We start from the raw sequence: 19247 nt of genomic DNA, 5'->3' as shown, positions 1-19247 counted from the left end.
AATTAAATCTATTAAAAAGGAAGGAATATATTGTCTAGACACTCCCGTTTTAATAAATTTTTATTTCTATTAAATAGAAGTGAGTCAGTAGAGATTACCGTTGTCAGTCAGTCATAGTTAGACGTGGTTTAGGCAGTACCAGCGAGTACGGGCCAGTTATTATTTATTTCAATATTACAGACATTCAAATAAATAACCATCAATAACATGTTGTAACATTATAGGTTTATTAAAGTACTCGAATTTGCTTAGTTTCAGAATAAAATTTGTTTGAATCAATCACATCAAGTTAATTCGTTTACTTGTCTTCTACCCAAGTAAATATCCTGACAAAATTTTATACCATATAAATTATGCAACGACGTCATATGTGTCAAAGTTTTAAAATAAAATATTTTCATATTAATATAAGTTTGTTTTTTTTTTTATATTTTTCTGATTTTCGTATTCTTAATTATTGCTTAACACCTTTCTGTCTTTTCATCTCATTCAAGATCTTATTGTTGTAAATTTGTTTGGTAGGAGTTTCAAAACGATCTAGTAATCTAGTCCTTTTTTAGATATTACTCTACTTAAGGCCGCTGGGACCGACCAGCGACGAAGAGCTTGGATCTTAAGTATATGCCGAGATGGTCGACCACCTTGCATTTTGTGAAATGTGCAATGATACAAATATAGTTGGGAGCATTCCTCGTTTTGCAGTTCCATGAATATATTTTACTGGAAATTGTAATCATGATTGAGTGTTTTTGTCGAAGTATATTACTCACAGATTTTAAGTCAATTGCATATTTCTGTAATATGTCCAACGGAACTATTTGCCAGATCTTTAGACACATGGCACTGATTAATTTTTTATCTTAAGCCGGTTAGATTGTTAAGTTTTTAATTTAAAACGTTTTCGTTACTCAACTTTATTAAACTTTATCCAGCAACTCATACATTATTCATTTTCTCACTAGGTCTTTTCGTTAAATTTAGACGTTCCTGTATGTTTTCTTAGTGAGTCCTTTTCTGTAATAAACTTATTATAAAATATGCCGACACGTTGGACTAAGAATGTCAAAAAGTTAACCGTGCATTTTCCATGCCTCCAAACCGAATTTCTATAAAAATTGTAGCTCCAATAGTTGTAATTAAGTACCTCAAAAATTAGTTAAAAACTTCAACCGAACAAATATTTGAACATACATTGGAAGTTATACAAAAACTCTTAAATATATATTTTTTTAAATGTAATTTACAACCAGTCATGCCTCTCGAAGGTAGCGAAATAGATAACTTTCAACCATAAATAACTAGGTCAAATCAGAATTCAACCGGACTCCAATTCGCTCGACGACCCACTCTCATTTCACTGACATGTATTACCATATTATTATCAATCATAGTATCTATACGGATATCACGGTCAAAGTCATCAAACATAATCGTTTTAGTTTCTTAAACCACCTTCATCCAGTCATCTTTTGTGACTTTTTCGCATGATTTTTTTAAAATAGTCTCCATCTCCTTCATGCTATATGGTGGTGAAGTATTTCTCTGGGCTGCATAAGCTTTAATTTGAGTCCAGATTAGATCTATGGCATTATACTGGAAGTTATATTGGGGAATCCGAAGGACGCGATGACCGTTACGCAGAGCTAGCTCACCCATTTCATAGCGAACATTTGTCGGTTTATGGTCACTGACTAATTTCAGGAGCTCTGCTTTCAGCATTGACATGTTTGCATCAATGCCACTTCTTTGCAGCCAAGACACCCATTCCTCTTTTCTATTAGCTTGAGTAGGTGCCTTATTTATTTTCATCGAATGATACGGAGCGTTATCTATTAATTAATTATTGAAGGCTCTGGCAAGCCGGGTAGCAATACATCTCGAAACCACTTTGAATGTAATCGCATTCTTGTCTTCGTGGTAGTCAGAAGTGCTTTTCGACTCAAATGCCAGCACACCGTTTTCCCCAAAGCCATACTTCGCACAACCAGCGTGGCATATTATGAGTCGTTTTCCTCTACCCACCGGCACTTTTGATGCCGACGCTTGAGAGTCATCTATCAAAAAACTAGAAAACGTATGATTAGCGTTTAGCCACTTAATGAAGACTACATTGTCCCAATCATCGATTTTTTTCGCTTCTCTTAAAATTAATTCTTTTTAAAATTATGTCATTTCTTTCTATAAGAATTTTCCTTTTGTCCATTTTTTTGTACTGAAATCCAATATCTTTCAATATTTTGGATAAAGCAGTTTTGCCTCAAAGATGCTAGGAGCGTATTCCTTATAGCATCGGCGTCATAGTTGTCAACGTCTGTTCTAGGTTTTGTTTTGCGTTTCTTTTTTGGTGCCCTTAAAATATTGTCTTCCATGCCAGATGAGCCAAACTTTTCTTTGTTAATATTTGTTATTGTCCGTTTGCTTACTCCAAGCGCCTGAGACATGCGCTTTTATACTTGCTCAACAGGAATTAAAGATCCTCCCTTTAGTATTTCAAGCTCAAAATAACTTTGAAGCTTGATGATTAGTTCAGGGGATTCACTTTTTAATCTTTGAAGGCTTTTCGGCATTATTACTATGCACCAAAAGTAAAAAAACAATAAAATGAAAAAACACAACCAAATTTCAGATTAGAACAGAGGCCTGTATAACAAAGCAGAAACAGAGACGTAAAAAATAACAACAGTTTCGAGAAAACACAAAATCAGACACACTGAAGAAGCAGTCTGTACTGGCGGGACGAAAAGAGAGGACTATTTGACGTTTGTGAATGTCACAAAATGGCGTACCCTACAATACTATTTTGGACTGCAATTTATTACCAGATTATAAAGTAATTTTCAATACTTTGTGATGATATTAATTATAAGTTTTGTTTGAGCGTGCGATTGTCTAATTTTTTCTTTTTACTTTATTAAATACTTATTTTTTTGTAAATTACAAAATTATATCATTCTATTTAATATTATAATATATCGGCAGATTATACATATGCTTCAAAAATATTTTTCACAAAATTACAAATACAAAAAGTTTTACTATGTTGGTTACAGTAAATTAATTAAGCCCTGTTACAAATTTTTAGATTTTTATGATAATGGGGTTGTTTTAATTTCATAAGTTCAAATGAAAAATTACCTTGAAAATATTATTTTTGTATTAAAAAATTAAATTGGGAACCAGACTCGCTCTAACTAGCAACATTCAACATTTTTAACATGGCCGCATGTTGAACGAAACGATTTTCTTTACTGTTTGCCAAAAAATAATTTATGCGTGTATTGTGAGCGGATCTATGCCGATCGTGAAGCCGGATTATTTAATAATTTGTATAACAAATTAACGGTAAGGTTTTGTGTGTCATCCATGTTCTAGAAACATATGATTCGCTGTGTTTGTATGACGGCGATCGGGTGTGAATATTGTTTGTGATGTAGGCTGCGATCGTAAGATGATGCATCACCCGAACATTCATCATCAGCCGATGTCGGGACACCCGCAGCACATGCCGGCGCACCAGCCCATGCCCGCCCACCATCAACTGCCGCACCAAATGCACCGGGAGAACAGGCACGTAACTCTCACTAGGTAACGATCAGCTTTTTTATTATTTATTTGCTGTTGTAATTAAACGCTTCGTTTCTTTATTTCACGCATAAGAATACATGAAATCCCTTAAGTTTAATTTTATCAGATTTAGTTATTTGAATTCTTATTAGTGTGTATAGTGTTACAACTGATTACTTTTACGAATCTTTCAGATGATTTATCTATTTATAACATTGTTTCAACATAAAATATCAAATTTATTGTTTTTTTTTTTATGAATTTCTATATCATTGTAACTGTTTGCTTTGCACAGATTATTTGAAATAGATTAATTTATTTACAAGATTGACCGAACAGTTAGTACATATGACTGACGAAAACAAATGCATGAATGTGTCTAAGCCCTAGCAAAGCAACAAAATATTCTTAAAACCAGCATTTATTTTACTGTTAGGTTTAATCGTTACATATAAATGTGTATATAGACATCAATTAATATTTTTTAATGTTCAGATTCACTTAAGAAACAATACGTAATAGAGACTACCGTTAAATAAAAAACAATATTAATTCAAGTTAAAGTTTAATGTACAACAACATTACTTATTACTATTCGCTTCACTTATAAGAGTGTATTATAGTTTAATAATTAATAATCTTAAAATTATTTCACTATTTATATGAATTGACTCTCACTGTTTAGAAATTATGGTAAAAAAACAAATATGAAAAAACTAACTATAGATACAATTTAAACAGGGATCATTTTTTGTAATATGGAATATAAAATTAACAAGCCCATCTAAATTTATTAAATTAGGTAATAGTAACCTTCATACATAAAACATTGCTGGCCTCGCTGCAATGAACTGAAATTACACATGCTACTTCTCCATAATAAATATTTTATTAAATACATCATATATATATATATATAATATTTATTTTATTATGGCTCATACCAAATGTCTATTTAAACAATCACTTGTCTACTTTGATTATTAGCTGAATCATTTGAGATGAATAATATGTGCTAAGGTTGTGTGCAACATGTGATGGCTGAGAAACCTTCCAAACAAAAGAATGAATTAAACTTGTTGAGACTGCAGTGTAAACATTAAAGATTAATTCACTTTAGTTATGTAGAAGACTGTGATTAAAAACCATGCCTCTACCTTATAACACAAACTTAAAGAACATAAACAATCAAACAAATTTACAGAAGGATTTTTTTTTTTAATTTCTTAAAAATTTAATAACTTGAATTAAATTATATGTACATTGCTTTTAAGATTATTATTCAAGAGATGTGTTACCACAGCTTGGGTACTGATAGGTCTTCTGAAAAGCATGATAAGAATAGCTTCACAGGCATTCATTTCATATTTAACACCTACTTAGAAGAATAGATTTATGTCTTTTACCATCATTCTTTACTTATGTAGTCTTTTAAAATTTTATGACAGTAATTTTTAAAGGAATGTTCCAGTTTAAGAACAGTAAATTAAATACCTTTTGTTAATTTAAACAGAAATTTGTGAATTGTACATTAAAAAGGAGATCTTATATACATATATATATAAAAAAATAATTTAATTAACTATCTTTTTTACTGTTTAAAAAGGCAATTTTATTATGATTAAACTTTGATTGGTAACTCTGTTATGACTTAGAAGAACTGTTTAGCTACATATATAAATCCTTTCATAGTATGTTTATACATATTATGTATATATAAATTACACTGAGTCACTCGTAAAAACTGTCATGCTTTAAGTAATACAATATTATTAAAAAAAATATCAATTTGCAATACTAAAATCGTGTCACACAGATACCCCTCAGTGCAAGTTCCTTACCAATCAATCAATTGTATGAATCAAGACAATAAGGAAATAAAAATGATAATTTAACACACCTATCTTCATTTGATATAAATAATGTACTACATTTAATTATTAAGTTATAGTATCTGCCCTTCGTTGCTTGATTAATATAATGACGAGTCCCTTTACCGACGCTGTAATAAAAATACTCGATCTTAGGCTACGGTCACTCAAACATTGACACTATTTAAGTTGAGTCTATGTTTTACGAAGTCCGTCTATACAGCGAATGTTGTATTGAGATGCAAATGTTGTGTAATTTGTTGATACGTGAAGGGTCCTTTGCGGCTCTCATTGTGATCGGAACTGGTCGTGAATGGAACATATGACTGCACTTTTGATTCGAGTCTGTCCTGTAATAAATATAAGATGTTTCTTAACTCTCAACGATATATCAAGCTATTTGAAGCGATGGCAGTTGTAATAACAGCGTCGCTACAGACGTGCAGTGTGACCCCTAGAAAGTCTTTCGAATTTCTCACGTGGCTTTAATAAAGAAATGTGCTGTGTTTTGTGATTTTATATCTTGGACTGATTCGTACCAGGAATACTATTCGTGTATGTATTAATTAAACAGCCTATGCCCTTGATTATAATAGAAAAGTTTCTGTAACAGATACGTCTTGCGTGGTACTCATCATTTTTGAGACACTAGCTTAAATATATTTGTAATGTCTTTGCAAAATTTGTAAATCTGTTGGGAAATCGAACTTGAATTAACCAATAGTTTTGTGGAAGTCCTTTGGATTTAATACAATTTTTTTTTTTTATAATTTGTTTCAACAAACCCTTTGAGGTTTCATGTTACGTTAAAAACTTGCTCAAATGAACGAAATTCAAAATTAGCGTTTTAAAAGTACGATATTAAAAGACTAAGCCTATTTAAAGTTAATTACGGTGCCGTGAGATATTATTGAATGAGAAAAGATAAATAGTATTAGTAGTAGTGACTTGAGGTCGATGGTATGAAAACTGATGGTTATTTTCAGGGTGCCGTTGGGTCCGTCACAGGCGGGCGGTATGGGCGCCCACGCTCAGCTCGGCGGCATGGGCGTGCATCACGCCCACCATGGGCGACCGCACACCATTCGCGCCGTACACCATCCGCCCACGCAACACCATAATGTACCAACGGTAAATTATCCACATTTGTATAATTTTAATACAAGGAATACTCTTGTAATAAATTCCTCTAGTTATCAATAATAATTTAAATACGTCTCCATCACAGAAGCATAATAATATTCACCTGCATCAAGAATCCTTACTGCAAGTTTGCATCTTCGTACTAAACACGCAGCGTTTTTAGTCTCCCATTTCAATATTAACACACGATAGTATGAAAAAATTAGAAACGCATCGTGTTCAGTTTAGGATGCTTATATGGTATATGTATTAATATAATAGAGGTCATAACTAACAGCCGACCCGTCTCCGTCGTCCTTACGGCGGTGGCTACACTCCCGGAGTGGTTCCCTTCACACAGCCGCCGCCGATGCCGCCTCCTACTACGCAACAAAACCACAATGGTATGTATACATCAACCAATTACAATACTCGATCTAACCATTACTACTCGACCTAATCTTTGGACGATCGTAAGACATTAGTATCATTCGAGTTTCGAGTTTCCCAAGTAGTAACATATTTATATATAATGTTACAGTGGTATCGGGAGTCAATACCAAAACGCCAACACCGACAATCGAAGCCAAAGAGAGTTTAGCGTCCCCCACCGGCACTGAAACTTCCGGCACTGGCACTGGCACTGGCAATGGCTCTGGCAATGGCTCTGGCAATGGCTCTGGCACCGGCACTGACGCGGATATTGACGACAAGGACAAGGCCTCGGTAGAGGCGACCGACTCCGAGACACGCTCGACCGCCTCGGCCAACAGTAAAGAGAAGACACCAATGTGCTTGGTCAATGAACTGGCCAGGTACAATAAGGTAATTAACACTCAAAATTTTATAAAGAATTTCAACAATTCCATATATATATTCTGTATATTTCCAAAAAATAGTTGGGCTTACCTTTAACAAGGATATGAAAGAAAAAAAATTAACTCGGTCAATCTGAAAGTTTTTAAAATTGTAATTTTAATTAGCCTAATATTGTAAACGATACTTCTTTGCCTCAATAACTTCTTCCTATATATATTTAACGTATTATATATATAAAACTATCCAAACAAATTTACTTTACGACTGCCAGTCTGCCGTTATAAAATGCATTACTATCTAGATTTTTCTGCCCTTTACCGCAGATAAAATTATCTCAAAATAAATACAAAAGGGACAATCTTCTCAACACATGGCTGTTTTATATAGTAACCATAGTGTAGATCTAATTAGAAGTTATTGTTGATAGATTAAGCATCAGTATCGCCTCACATCAGAGACGGGGCCCGCTCACAAGAAAGTATTCACAGTGACACTCAGACTCGGTGACGCTGAGGAATACACAGCTGAGGTACGGACAGCACACAGGCACATGGTGGATACATGCCGAGTGTCATATTAAAGATGGAAATAGCTTTTTGGAACATTTAAACATTCATTTTATTACATTTACTATATGCACAATATATTGTGATATCAAAATGATATATCATAATCATATTCACAAAAAATAGGAAGTCAACAGAGCACACAATGGATGTTCTTCTTAGAATCTAATTACCCTATATAAAGAAATAAAATTGCAACACTAAGTCAATAACATTTAAAGTATATTAGTCTCAATTTAATGTTATTATTGATCCATAGCGACTGTGCTCGGAGACCACTGAAGCTGGTTATGGATTGATGTATCATATAAGAAATACTGTCAATGTAATTATGTCATTATATTTTTTGTAGGGGTCTTCAATAAAACGCGCCCAGCACGCGGCGGCTAGCGCGGCTCTGTCGGGCACACGCTACCCCCCTCCCCCGCCGCGCGCCCCCCCGCCGCACACTCACCACGCACACCACCACAAGCACGCCGGTGACGTACATTATATTATGAACTATATCACACGGCCATTATGGAACCTTTACTTCTAACACTCAAAAGTAACTGAAGGGATTTTTATGGATGTTTAAATATTTATTAACACCTAACCTAACGATACTTTATATCTATATGTACTCGAACTGAAATGCGTCGAATAACAGATTATTAAAAATGTGATGTACATAACGTAGTCTAGGAAAAGTGTATAAAGTAATTCAGTTTGATACACGCGTCGTGAACACGCTTCAGCTATGAGGTAGAATCGTTTTATTCGAATAATGATCTTGATATCTTTAGGTACAGTGATGCCGACGGTGGAGCTGAACGCCTTGGCTATGAAGTTGTGTCAGCCGGCTGTGTACACGTCGGTGCCGGCGGTGCCGCGCCCGCGTCGCCTGCCGTACCGGCTGCCGGCCTTCGTGCCGCCCTACCCTCACCCTCACCCCCATCCAGCAACACACGCTTCCCTAGCGCCGAGACTCATGGAGCCCAGTTCCTTATTATATAGGTAATATTATTGTTTCTTTCTTTCCTCCTGCCTCAATACATCGAACAAACAGATAATAAGGTTCTCTTATTAATGGTTTTCTGAAATCAAAAGTGGTTTGTTCTTTATATTGTTGCGTAGAATATTACAATTAATATATGAATTTTATATTTTCATGTATTTATCAAAAACATAATTAAGAACATTGTCCAAAGCTGAATATACTTATATACATTTATATATATACATATATAAAAGTATCATAACAACTAACAAAAGTGAAACAGATGATAAACATCATACGCTATGTGTGTGTCAGGGTGCGTGTAACTGTGGGCGGTCGCTCCTGGGTAGGCGAGGGGGCGACGCCCCAGGGCGCCCGGCACGACGCCGCAGCCCGAGCGCTCCACGACCTGAGATCAGTCGCAGAACATCAGGACAACGACAGCGGTATGTATATCAATATGTTAAAGTTTCAGTAAACCAGCTGGAAACAAAACAAGCGACAGAACAAATTAAAGTATCATCACATGCTTAGGGAGTGTCATTACAGTAATCACACATACGGCCAGCCCGCGACTCCACCCGCTGCAGACATGTTTGAACAAATTTTATTATGTCTTCCAGTTGATAATGTTTTGTTTTCGGTGTATATTGATATTATTGCTTCTGAACAACTGTTCTTCACTACGCTACTTTGATCATGGACACACCGAATATTCTCTAAGCTCTGATGTTATTTTAATTTCAGGTGACGCCGGATCAGATAATATGTTGAACTCAGACGTTAAATCCCCAGTATCGCTGGTACACGAGTTAGCTCTGAAAAGAGATCTGTCTGTTCAGTTCACCGTCAAGTCTGAGCGGGGACCGCCGCATATGAGGGTATGTTTTGTAAAGTATAACATTTGTACATACTTAGTATGGCAAATAAATTTATATACAGTCAGATAATAAGAAGTCCTCATAGCATAGTTTTTGCACACATACACACACATGCAAATATTTCCCGCATACAACACTAGATTTGAGATTATTTGTATGGGATATATGCACCGAGTAGTTGTGCAGACGGCCGCTTTGGCTGAGAAGCGCTGCTAGCTGCTAGCAGCGGCCGATCGAAAATGTTAGTTTCACCAAATCTTGCATCAAATGACGTTTTAAATATCTGTAAACATTCGTATTCCGTAATGTGTGATTAAAAGAATGTATGAATTACACAATGTAGGTTTAGCTTTTGTATGCCGCTGAGAACTTACTTCCAACAGTTGTAGAGCTGTAGGTTAAAAAAAAAATAAAGGGATACTTGGATAGTGAGAATTAATTAGTATCAATGAGTATCAATGGTCCTAACGGCCAGGACATGATAAATACAGTCTGCAGACAAAACTCTGTAATTATACTACAAATATGTGAAAGGTTGTACAAAACAAAATTGACAATAGCAATTAAGGACTGTTTAAACATTGAATCGTTAATAAGGTGTTCGTGACGCTGTGCACGGTCGGCGAGATGGAGACGGAGGGGGAGGGAAACGGCAAGAAGATCTCAAAGAGGCGAGCGGCCGAGAGGATGCTGGAGGAGATGAGGAGGCGCTGGCCGCCCGCCCTGCTCAGGACCCGCCCGCCCACAGATAGAAGGAGACACCCGCCCGCCAAGAAGAAGCCCAGGAACCTTATTAAGGTGAGGGGGCACGGACAGAAATAGCCTTTGAATGTTATATACTGAAAACATAATAATCTTATATATAGCAAGTGTCTTTCTTGTACTGTTGTTTTATTCATAAATGTTGATGGAAAGTATTCGAAATGTGAATATTTAAATTTATGACATTCATTTAACATTAAACCGTCGCATGGAAGCTACTTTTTTTTAAGTACCGATGTATGTGATAAGTATTATGCTAATATTCCAGGAGGGCGGTGAGGAGGGTGGTTGTGCGAAGTCAAACAACGGCACTCCAGCGTCCTCGGGCGGTTCAGACAACCCGATATCCCGGCTGGCGGTAGCGAGGAACGCGGCGAGGGCGCGCTCACCACAGTACCGGGTACTGGAGGAGCGCGGAGTGGCCAGGCGGAGGGAGTTCCTCGTGCAGTGTGACGCGCCACCGCACTCCGCCACCGGGCTAGGACCCAACAAGAAGACGGCGAAGAGACGAGCTGCACACAGTAAACACTTAATAAATTTTATTAGCGTATTCTCTTGTGTTGATTTTTTTAACCATCGCTATAACAACTTACCGAACGACGTTGCTATCGCATTTTTATATAAAAAAACATTATTAATACTTAACGCGGATATATCAAAACCTCGGAGCTGTAAGAGATCTTTAATGACAAATGGAAGATCTTAATAACGAATGTATATCGACTATTGTCATGCCAACGTTACAGACGTACTTCTAGCGATGGAGCTGAGTGCGAGCGGAGATACTATGAACAGCAGTATACAGAGCAACGGAGGAGACGACACCAAGAGTGCTGGGGACGGGAAACGGAAGGTGGAGTGCTGTACATACTAGCATAACAACCATTGGAATATTAATACATGATTAAATATAACATGTAAACAACTATTATAGTCACCGGAATGTCGTTTCAGTCGCTTTACCGAATAATTATGCCTCCTTTTTTATTAAAGAAATATTAGACTACTATATTTTCCATTAGAATTTAAATTTATGCAATATCTTGTTATTGAGTTAAAGTTAAAACATGTATGTGTAACGTAAATTATATGCCCAGGAGGATATGAACGGTGGCGCCAACAGTGAGGTCCGGCAGCCCGTACCCGGCGTCATACTGATGGACTACCACACGCGGTCGGGACACCCGCCGCAACCCAACGGTAAGGCCTATATACTATAGTATATATTGATATAGTAAAACATATAGCAGGATCTATAGTCATAGTATATCTTCTAAATATTACTGATTTTATTTGGTTAATATAACATTTCAGAGCCTATCTCCCGTATGTGATATATGAAAACTCTCAAACAGAGACAATGAATGGTTTAGATTATATTTTATTCGAGTACATTTGTATTGACAACAAGTGACCCTGGTCAGCGACGGACTGACACGCTAGTCGGCCTGTGCTTCTGTTGCATTTGTAATAATTAGTATATAATATATTAATACTTGTTTATTATCGTAGGTGTGAGCGAGTCGAGCGCGACCGGCAATGGCGTCCCTGTAGGTGCGGAGTCTGTTCCGGCGGCGGTGCCCGTCCCAGCGGGGGGAGTCCCCGGGGCCACCAACACACCCGGCGCCAAGGATCAGCTGATGTATTTAGCGCAGCTACTGGGCTTCACCGTACAGTTCTCGGACTTCCCCAAGGTATATTCGTACAATATTGTGAAGTAACATTGTTCGTGATACAGTTTCAGACTTCCAGTAAATTCTTGAAAAATGGCTGAAGCCAATATTTATAGTTTTCAAATACAAGGTGATTCTTAAATGTTGCCATTACAAAATTACAATGGTTTAGTATTATAATTAATTATAATCAGTCATAAAAATAATTCTAAGGATTATAGTATATTATAATTAGTACGGCAAAGATGGCGCCACTTGCAACGTTATATCATAGCTTCGAAAATATTAGTATGCGAATAATATATTCATTGAGGCGCTCCGCCACATAACTTTTAAAACTTATATAATCAAACTTCATCACTTCACTTAATATCATCAAACTTCATTGTTAATTAAATCTATACTAATGAGGAAATTTGAAGTGCCTGTTTGTAGTTTCAAATTAAAGTCGATATGATACAAAAAAAAATTGTAGGTCTGTTGTTACTTCCGTCTAATCTCTAGAACGGCTGGATCGATTTTGATAAGAACTTCTTAAGGAGTAACTAAGGCTACTTATCAAACGGTTTCAAAAAAGGAGGAAGGTCTCAATTGGATTTTACGTGTTTTACTCTGTTACTATGATCAAAAGGCGATTAAATTATTATTTTTGATTCGAACCTGCCATTGAATTACAGCACTGTCATGAAGTAGTTTTATAGTCACCAAGTCGAGATCTGATGAGAGGACCCTCTAAAATCCCATGGAACCTCGTGAGGGTGACGCGTGAAACAGAGTATATTTAATAAGCGGACAGGCTGCAGGCGACAGCTGGGACTACATATTAAGTAGTTTATAACAAACTTAAACAAGAAAAAAAGCAAGATTACAGAAAAACAATAATAAAATTTACTTAATAACGTATTCATATAAAAATTTCTATTTTCAGCGTAATCACGGCGAGTACCTGTCTCTGGTGTCCCTCTCCACGGAGCCCCCCGTCATGTGTCACGGGGGCGGAGCCTCCACCGCGCAGTCCCACGAGCAGTGCGCCCGGGCGGCGCTCAGAGCACTAGCCCTCATGGGACTCGACGCTCCCACCACCGGGTATGAACTACACGATACATTGGAACTGTTATAAACAGTATGAGACCGAAAGCTCTTACTTTTTGGTCTGTTATAATGAGTTTACTGGAAGGTAGAGGTAAATTTTTGAAGATAGCGAGTAGACTTTTCCTATGTTACTAAAGGGCGATATAGGAAACCCCTAATAAATATAGATATTTATAGAAAATCAACATACATGTAGACAGATAAAAATGTTACATCACTAGTTTTATTTAATTTATCTTTATATATTAATTTAATATAATTTTATTTTCAGGTTGCCGAGCATGTCGGCCGCCAAGCCCGGTCCGATCAGTAACGGCATCGGGGAGTGACGTCACACGGCGAATGTTTCCAAACCGATGCTTTAGTTTAATTTTGTTTTCTGTATTTTCCTGCAATATACGAACGTGTGAATATTTCACAGCGCGAAATAAATAGTTCGGGACGTGTTCATTAACGACATCATAGTTTATTTCGTCTCTATCCCCAGCTATGACATATTCACAATGACATTTGATCTCGGGTCTTGCAACAATTCTTATTTTCTTTATTGTTCGAAAGTTTTTTTTTTGTTTTTTGTTTTAGGAAATAAAAAAAGTAACAATATGTGTATTATGTTTTATAGTTTCTGTAATGTACTATAGTCGAGCTGGCAGTAATCTTCGTATTGAAACTCACAAAACTAAGTCTTTATTGTATAGGTACTTTGTATGGAATATATCGGCAGCTTCTGATCGCTTATCTCAATTTATTGTTTTAAGTATTTCTAGGAATTAATTAGGTTAATTAAAATAATATAGTTTCCTTTATCAAATGCAGCTATCTCGTTTATAAATAAGATTGGTATAGTTTCGATGAATTACGTAGGAACGCGACTAACGAAACAAGAGGCTGTGGAGCCAAACCAAAAAGGTTTCGTTGGGATTCGGCTGTATTGAAAAAACCGGTACATTAAATAAAAAAAAAAAAATAAACAAAAAAATAATGTTGTTATTAATTAGTGCCGGTTGAAATCCCGACGAAAGCTGATGTTGCATCATGCGGCCATGGTGACACTAGGTTTAGCTTAACGGTAATCGCCGGAACTCGAGTCCCAGTACGGAGTTGCGGCGATGTATAAATTGGCCTCGATTTTAAACTAACGTTAACTGGGTCTTTATTGAATTTTTGAATGAGATGTTTAAATAAAATTTCAGTCACATTAGGATTAAGGCTTTATTATAGTTGGACACTTAATATATTTTAACTTTGACTAATTTTTAAGATTGTATCAGTTGTTCTGAACTCACCGGACACGAGCCCCCCTCAGTGATCGGTTACATCACTGGCAGATGTAGTCTTCGAGTTACATCGCTTGACGATAATGGTATCGGTTTATATGATATATAAATACATTACGTTCGATAGCTCTTGTTACAGAACAAGGGTTTGGACGAGAAACAATCTGTGTTTGTGCGAGTGTTTGAGATTGTTGCTTAGATACTCGTACAAGAATTTTGTATATGGTGAATTTTTTACCTAGATTTTACAATACTATAGACTTATTGTAGCTATGTTAATTGTTGATACTGTTATCTGTGGGCTCGAGCACAAATTATTGTCCCCAACTCGTCTATTCTTTACCAAAAAGTACAGTATACTTAGTAATTTATTTTAAATCGAGGCCATTACTTTAATTTCTTCATGTTGAATGTATCACCGGTAACAACATAAAGAAATTGATATTTTTTTATTTGATAAAAAAAGCCACAATGGCGTTAAGAAGTGTTTTATTTATTTTGTTCTAAATAACTAATATTTTATATTATTATATGGGTGGAGCAAGTCCCAACTGAACTTCGTGCTGTTAGCATTGTGTAAGATTATAAAAATAAAAGTATAAAATCGTAACCACGTCTTTTATTGCTTTACAACGTTCATTAATTATTATTATTTATACTTCATGTTCTTAACAGCTTTAACGGGGAAACCTTTTAACGTAAAAAAGAAAAGAACTGCTTCAGTCAGTTGATCAGTTTAATCATGCTTCTGTAATTGTCAAAACCTAAAAATTACAAAACGTATGATAATATATGAAACGTTACGAATGCGAGGAAGAAAATAATATACATTTAACTGTTTCCTTATATAATAGGAGTTATCATCTAATTGTGATTAAGTAAACGAACCTTCTTTAAGAAGTTTTCTAAACATAACGATAATTTTGCTAAATTAAGCAGAATCGAGTAGAAAAGCTTGATAGAATAGTGTAACCTGAACGAATAATAAGTGAATAGTTTCAAAGGTATATACAAGATGTTAAAAGTGAGTTTTAGTGTTCTATCAAAATGTGTCGAATAGATTTCACCACGAATCTGTCCAAGTATTAGATACAAAAAGTAACTTTAAAAAAGTAAAAGATGCAAATAAATACTTTTTGGTCATAATTTTGTAAGAACGGTTACAAAATATGACATTAACTATTTCGAAGTACCCTTATAACCCTTTATAAATATTAGTATAAAAAATGCAGGTATTAAAAAAAATATTTGTGTAGTTTCATTACTTTTTAGTTTATAATTTCTTATCAAAATTATTTTAAATTGCGTCAATGAACTAAATTAGTTTCTCTCAATTCTACCTTTTTGTAGTTGTCAGAGCCTAACGAAATATAATGTAATTTTCCCATAATATTTTGATATACAGATAGCAAATAAATGTCTTTAAGAATGGATCCCAATTGATCTTTATATCACATTCTTAAAATCCAATAGTATATCAAGGTAGTATATCAGGACCCTTCAAAAGAATTTTCAAAAAGCTCCCCAGTCACTTTATGCGTAACTATTTTTATTAAACAATTATTGTCAATTAAAATTGTGAAATAAAATCCAAAAAAATTAAAATAATTAAGCACTTAAATAAATTAAAAAGGAAATTATATTATACAAATAACTGTTAACAATGGACCAAATTATGGTATATATACTACTATGTGTGGTGGCTATAAATAGTTATAAAAAAACTATAAAATGTAAGACAGAAGTCATGGAAAAACAGAAAAGTGGTGGTTATTGTAAGAATTTTAAAATTAATTATGAAATTACTATCAAAATTCCCAAGGAACAAACTTAAGTAAACAGTTACAGAAATTAAGTACCATACTTAAATTTGGGTGTCCCTTGGTTTAATAAAAAACTTTACCTTTTTATTTTTTTCTGTACTATTAGTACATTAAATTTAATTATTAACAAAGTTCATAATTAACTTCTATACTACTTAAAATCTTTAATTTTACTTACCTATGATTGCTAAGAAAATATTTTCTTTTTACTTAATATTCCATTTATACAGCTGGCAATATTGGGTCATGAATGTTAGTTTTAACTTTCTGCTCAATTTGTAATTCGGGAATTTCAACCGTATTTGGACTGCTTAACGTTTATAATTGATTTTCTTTGTCTAATATTATGTTATGATGTCACGTTGAAGGAACCGGTACAATAATGCTTGTATGAATCATTATCACAATATAGTATTTCAACGTTACTGTACTATTTAACAAGTCTAAAAATTTGTTAATTGTTTTGAATCTATATAAGAAATGGGTGATTTCGTAGGTAATGCCTCAGTTTTATTTTTCTTAACACTATTTACTGTGCAACACTTCTGAATGAAACCATTTATTCTTGTTACAGAATTTGTATTAGGGCCTGCGAATAAGAAGCAATTTGATGAAATCAACACGCAAACTTTAGTATTTTATGTGAAGGGGGAACAAATTGCCTCAATAGCACTATCTGAAGAACCTGGCGATCAACGACAATATAATGTAAAAATAGTTTCTCTTTCATTATTCTTGCAAGTTGCTTGTAACTTGTATTAGAAACACTGAAAATGTTTATTCTGGTCTATTACAGGTTGTCCTGGGAGATGATCAGTGCTCAATTAATGAATATGACGAATGTGTCTCTACTGCGGTTATACCAAATATCTTATCTAAAAATAAATATCAAAGATACTGGATATCTTGGTATGGTCATGTAATTAAATTTGGACAAAACAAAGATGGAAAACCAATTCTAGCAAAAGAAATTGATAAAGAATGCCATCTAAACTGCATAACATTCTTTCACTGGGAAGGTTTAAATGAAAAAGATCAACTACATTGGAAATGTCTATGTGAGTGATTATTTCCATCATTTCATAGTCAGTGATGAAGTCATGATGCTTATGAGATTATTTATGTTGTAGTACCTCAAGATATTCCAAGTATTCAACTAAAGCAGTTTGAAGAAGGTAACGCAGAGTGGGTTAAAGCCGAAGAACAGTTGCCAGACAACGCTGTGATTGGTGGATTTGAAAATGAAGTATTGTATATTGTGAGGTCCAAACACCGAGGTTCATTGACCCCTGGGAAATTTGTACCTTCTGAAGGTATCGGTTACATTTCCTGGGGAGGAGAAGCACATCCGAAAGCTGGAGAAAATCTAGAAGTGAGTTGTATTAACTATTCACTTACATATATAGGGTCTTTTGTATACTTCCGGATATAAAATTCTTTCAGAAATATCCAACATCTGCCAAATTTGTACTTTGTCAGTGAAGTACTAACAGTTGAAAGTTAAAAATCTCACTTTTACAGATGGCATAAATAACTGTAAATTATATATAAAATAAGTTAATTGTATCAAAATTATTTTATGTTAACTTTTTATATATAATCTATTTTTTTTGTCTTTACTAAATATTAAATTAAAAAAAATGATCTAATTAAAACTAATATGTAACTTTTGCAAAGAAGATTTTTTTAAACTATAATTGTATATTTAGTATAGAACCAATTGCTTGTTTTTTTAATAATTAATTCATTTTGATGTTTACAGATTCTTTGTGGGTACAATTTCGTTTGGTCTAAAACCTATGGGAACAGGATACCGTCGGGGGCCATAGAAGGAGGTCATTCGGAAGTGAATCATGAAAGTTTATATGTTGGTCGTGTAGAACACGAGGGATGTCTCATACCAGGCAAAGTACAGCCTTCACACAAAGTCTGTTACTTCTCATTTGACGGCCGAGAAGTACCGAGCAGGGAATATGAGATCTTATTGCGTCCCTGACCAAGAAACGTCCTTTGGATAAAGAAAAATCAGTGATTTAAGACACTTTGTTATTTGAATCAATAAGTGAGAACAGAAACGAAATTTGGAGATATTATTTACTTCATATTTTCCATTTTAACAATAAAATATTGTTTGTTTGGTGATTGTGATGTAGTATTAAAATATGTTTTTTTTAATAATATTGTGATTGATGGAATGTGATAAAGTTATTAATTGAATTAGTGACTAAATATATATTAATTTATTATATTATCTGTGGAACAACAAACATGTGTAACATATATGTAATGGAAATTATAAAACTTGTTTCATTGTCAATAAGATTAATGTAATATTTATTGTTTGTTATAGTGTTATCATTGTATACTCTGTTAAATAATTTAAAACTGTATTTAATTAAAGATATATTTGTACTTATTTTCCATATTTCATTAAAAATCTGAATATTCTTTTGAAATATTGGTCTCATTAAATTGTACGAGTCCAATGTACGATTTAATGAGACCAATAAAATCTTGTTTTACTCACAAAAAAGACTATATTGATAATGTGGTGATTAAAATAATAAGATTTTTCTAGACTGCTTGGTTGGTAGTTTTAAATGTGGCCTTCATCCGTGCAAAGACGTGTACAGTATATTCTGCCAGTGTCGTGTAGAATGGAGGAGACACGATCCGGGATTAACTTAGGAATGCTATAAAATTTAACAGCTTCGACTGAATTGTTCTAGATTAAAAAACTAATTATGGTTTTATTTATTCCTGCGTCATTATTTAAATACAGAACAAATAAAAACTGAAAAACTCGAGCAATCAAAAG

At 34.5% G+C, this 19247-nt stretch overlaps 2 protein-coding genes and 1 pseudogene across 5 annotated transcripts; 2 read left to right on the top strand and 1 right to left on the bottom strand.

Annotated features, from left to right (window-relative positions):
• On the bottom strand, positions 1-2567 carry LOC116778698 (uncharacterized; annotated as a pseudogene).
• Positions 2568-3184: 617 nt separating this feature from the next.
• Positions 3185-15216, top strand: LOC116778697 (double-stranded RNA-binding protein Staufen homolog 2). Of its 4 annotated transcripts, none has more exons than XM_061529658.1 (17): positions 3185-3342; positions 3435-3567; positions 6422-6566; positions 6856-6961; positions 7099-7382; positions 7804-7905; positions 8295-8421; positions 8728-8938; positions 9237-9367; positions 9669-9802; positions 10400-10600; positions 10833-11085; positions 11311-11417; positions 11662-11764; positions 12077-12258; positions 13166-13323; positions 13601-15216. In XM_061529658.1, the coding sequence occupies exons 2-17, from the start codon at positions 3449-3451 to the stop codon at positions 13656-13658; spliced, it is 2421 nt and encodes an 806-aa protein (XP_061385642.1). In that variant the 5' UTR covers positions 3185-3342; positions 3435-3448; the 3' UTR covers positions 13659-15216. The 4 variants fall into 4 exon arrangements, with proteins under 4 accessions (XP_061385642.1, XP_061385640.1, XP_061385641.1 ...); XM_061529656.1 differs by having other exon boundaries at positions 3435-3585; positions 8734-8938; XM_061529657.1 differs by having other exon boundaries at positions 3435-3585; positions 11323-11417.
• Positions 15217-16767: 1551 nt separating this feature from the next.
• On the top strand, positions 16768-18845 carry LOC116779282 (uncharacterized). The gene is made up of 5 exons (XM_032673554.2): positions 16768-16925; positions 17004-17137; positions 17226-17487; positions 17560-17801; positions 18192-18845. Exons 1-5 carry the CDS (start codon positions 16910-16912, stop codon positions 18423-18425), a joined length of 888 nt encoding a protein of 295 aa, XP_032529445.1. The 5' UTR covers positions 16768-16909; the 3' UTR covers positions 18426-18845.
• Positions 18846-19247: the final 402 nt, after the last annotated feature.

Source organism: Danaus plexippus, chromosome 6 (assembly GCF_018135715.1).
Source record: "Danaus plexippus chromosome 6, MEX_DaPlex, whole genome shotgun sequence".
Lineage (NCBI taxonomy): Eukaryota > Metazoa > Arthropoda > Insecta > Lepidoptera > Nymphalidae > Danaus > Danaus plexippus.
Note: the sequence above shows the minus strand (reverse complement) of the source record. Positions and strands in the feature narration are given on the sequence as shown.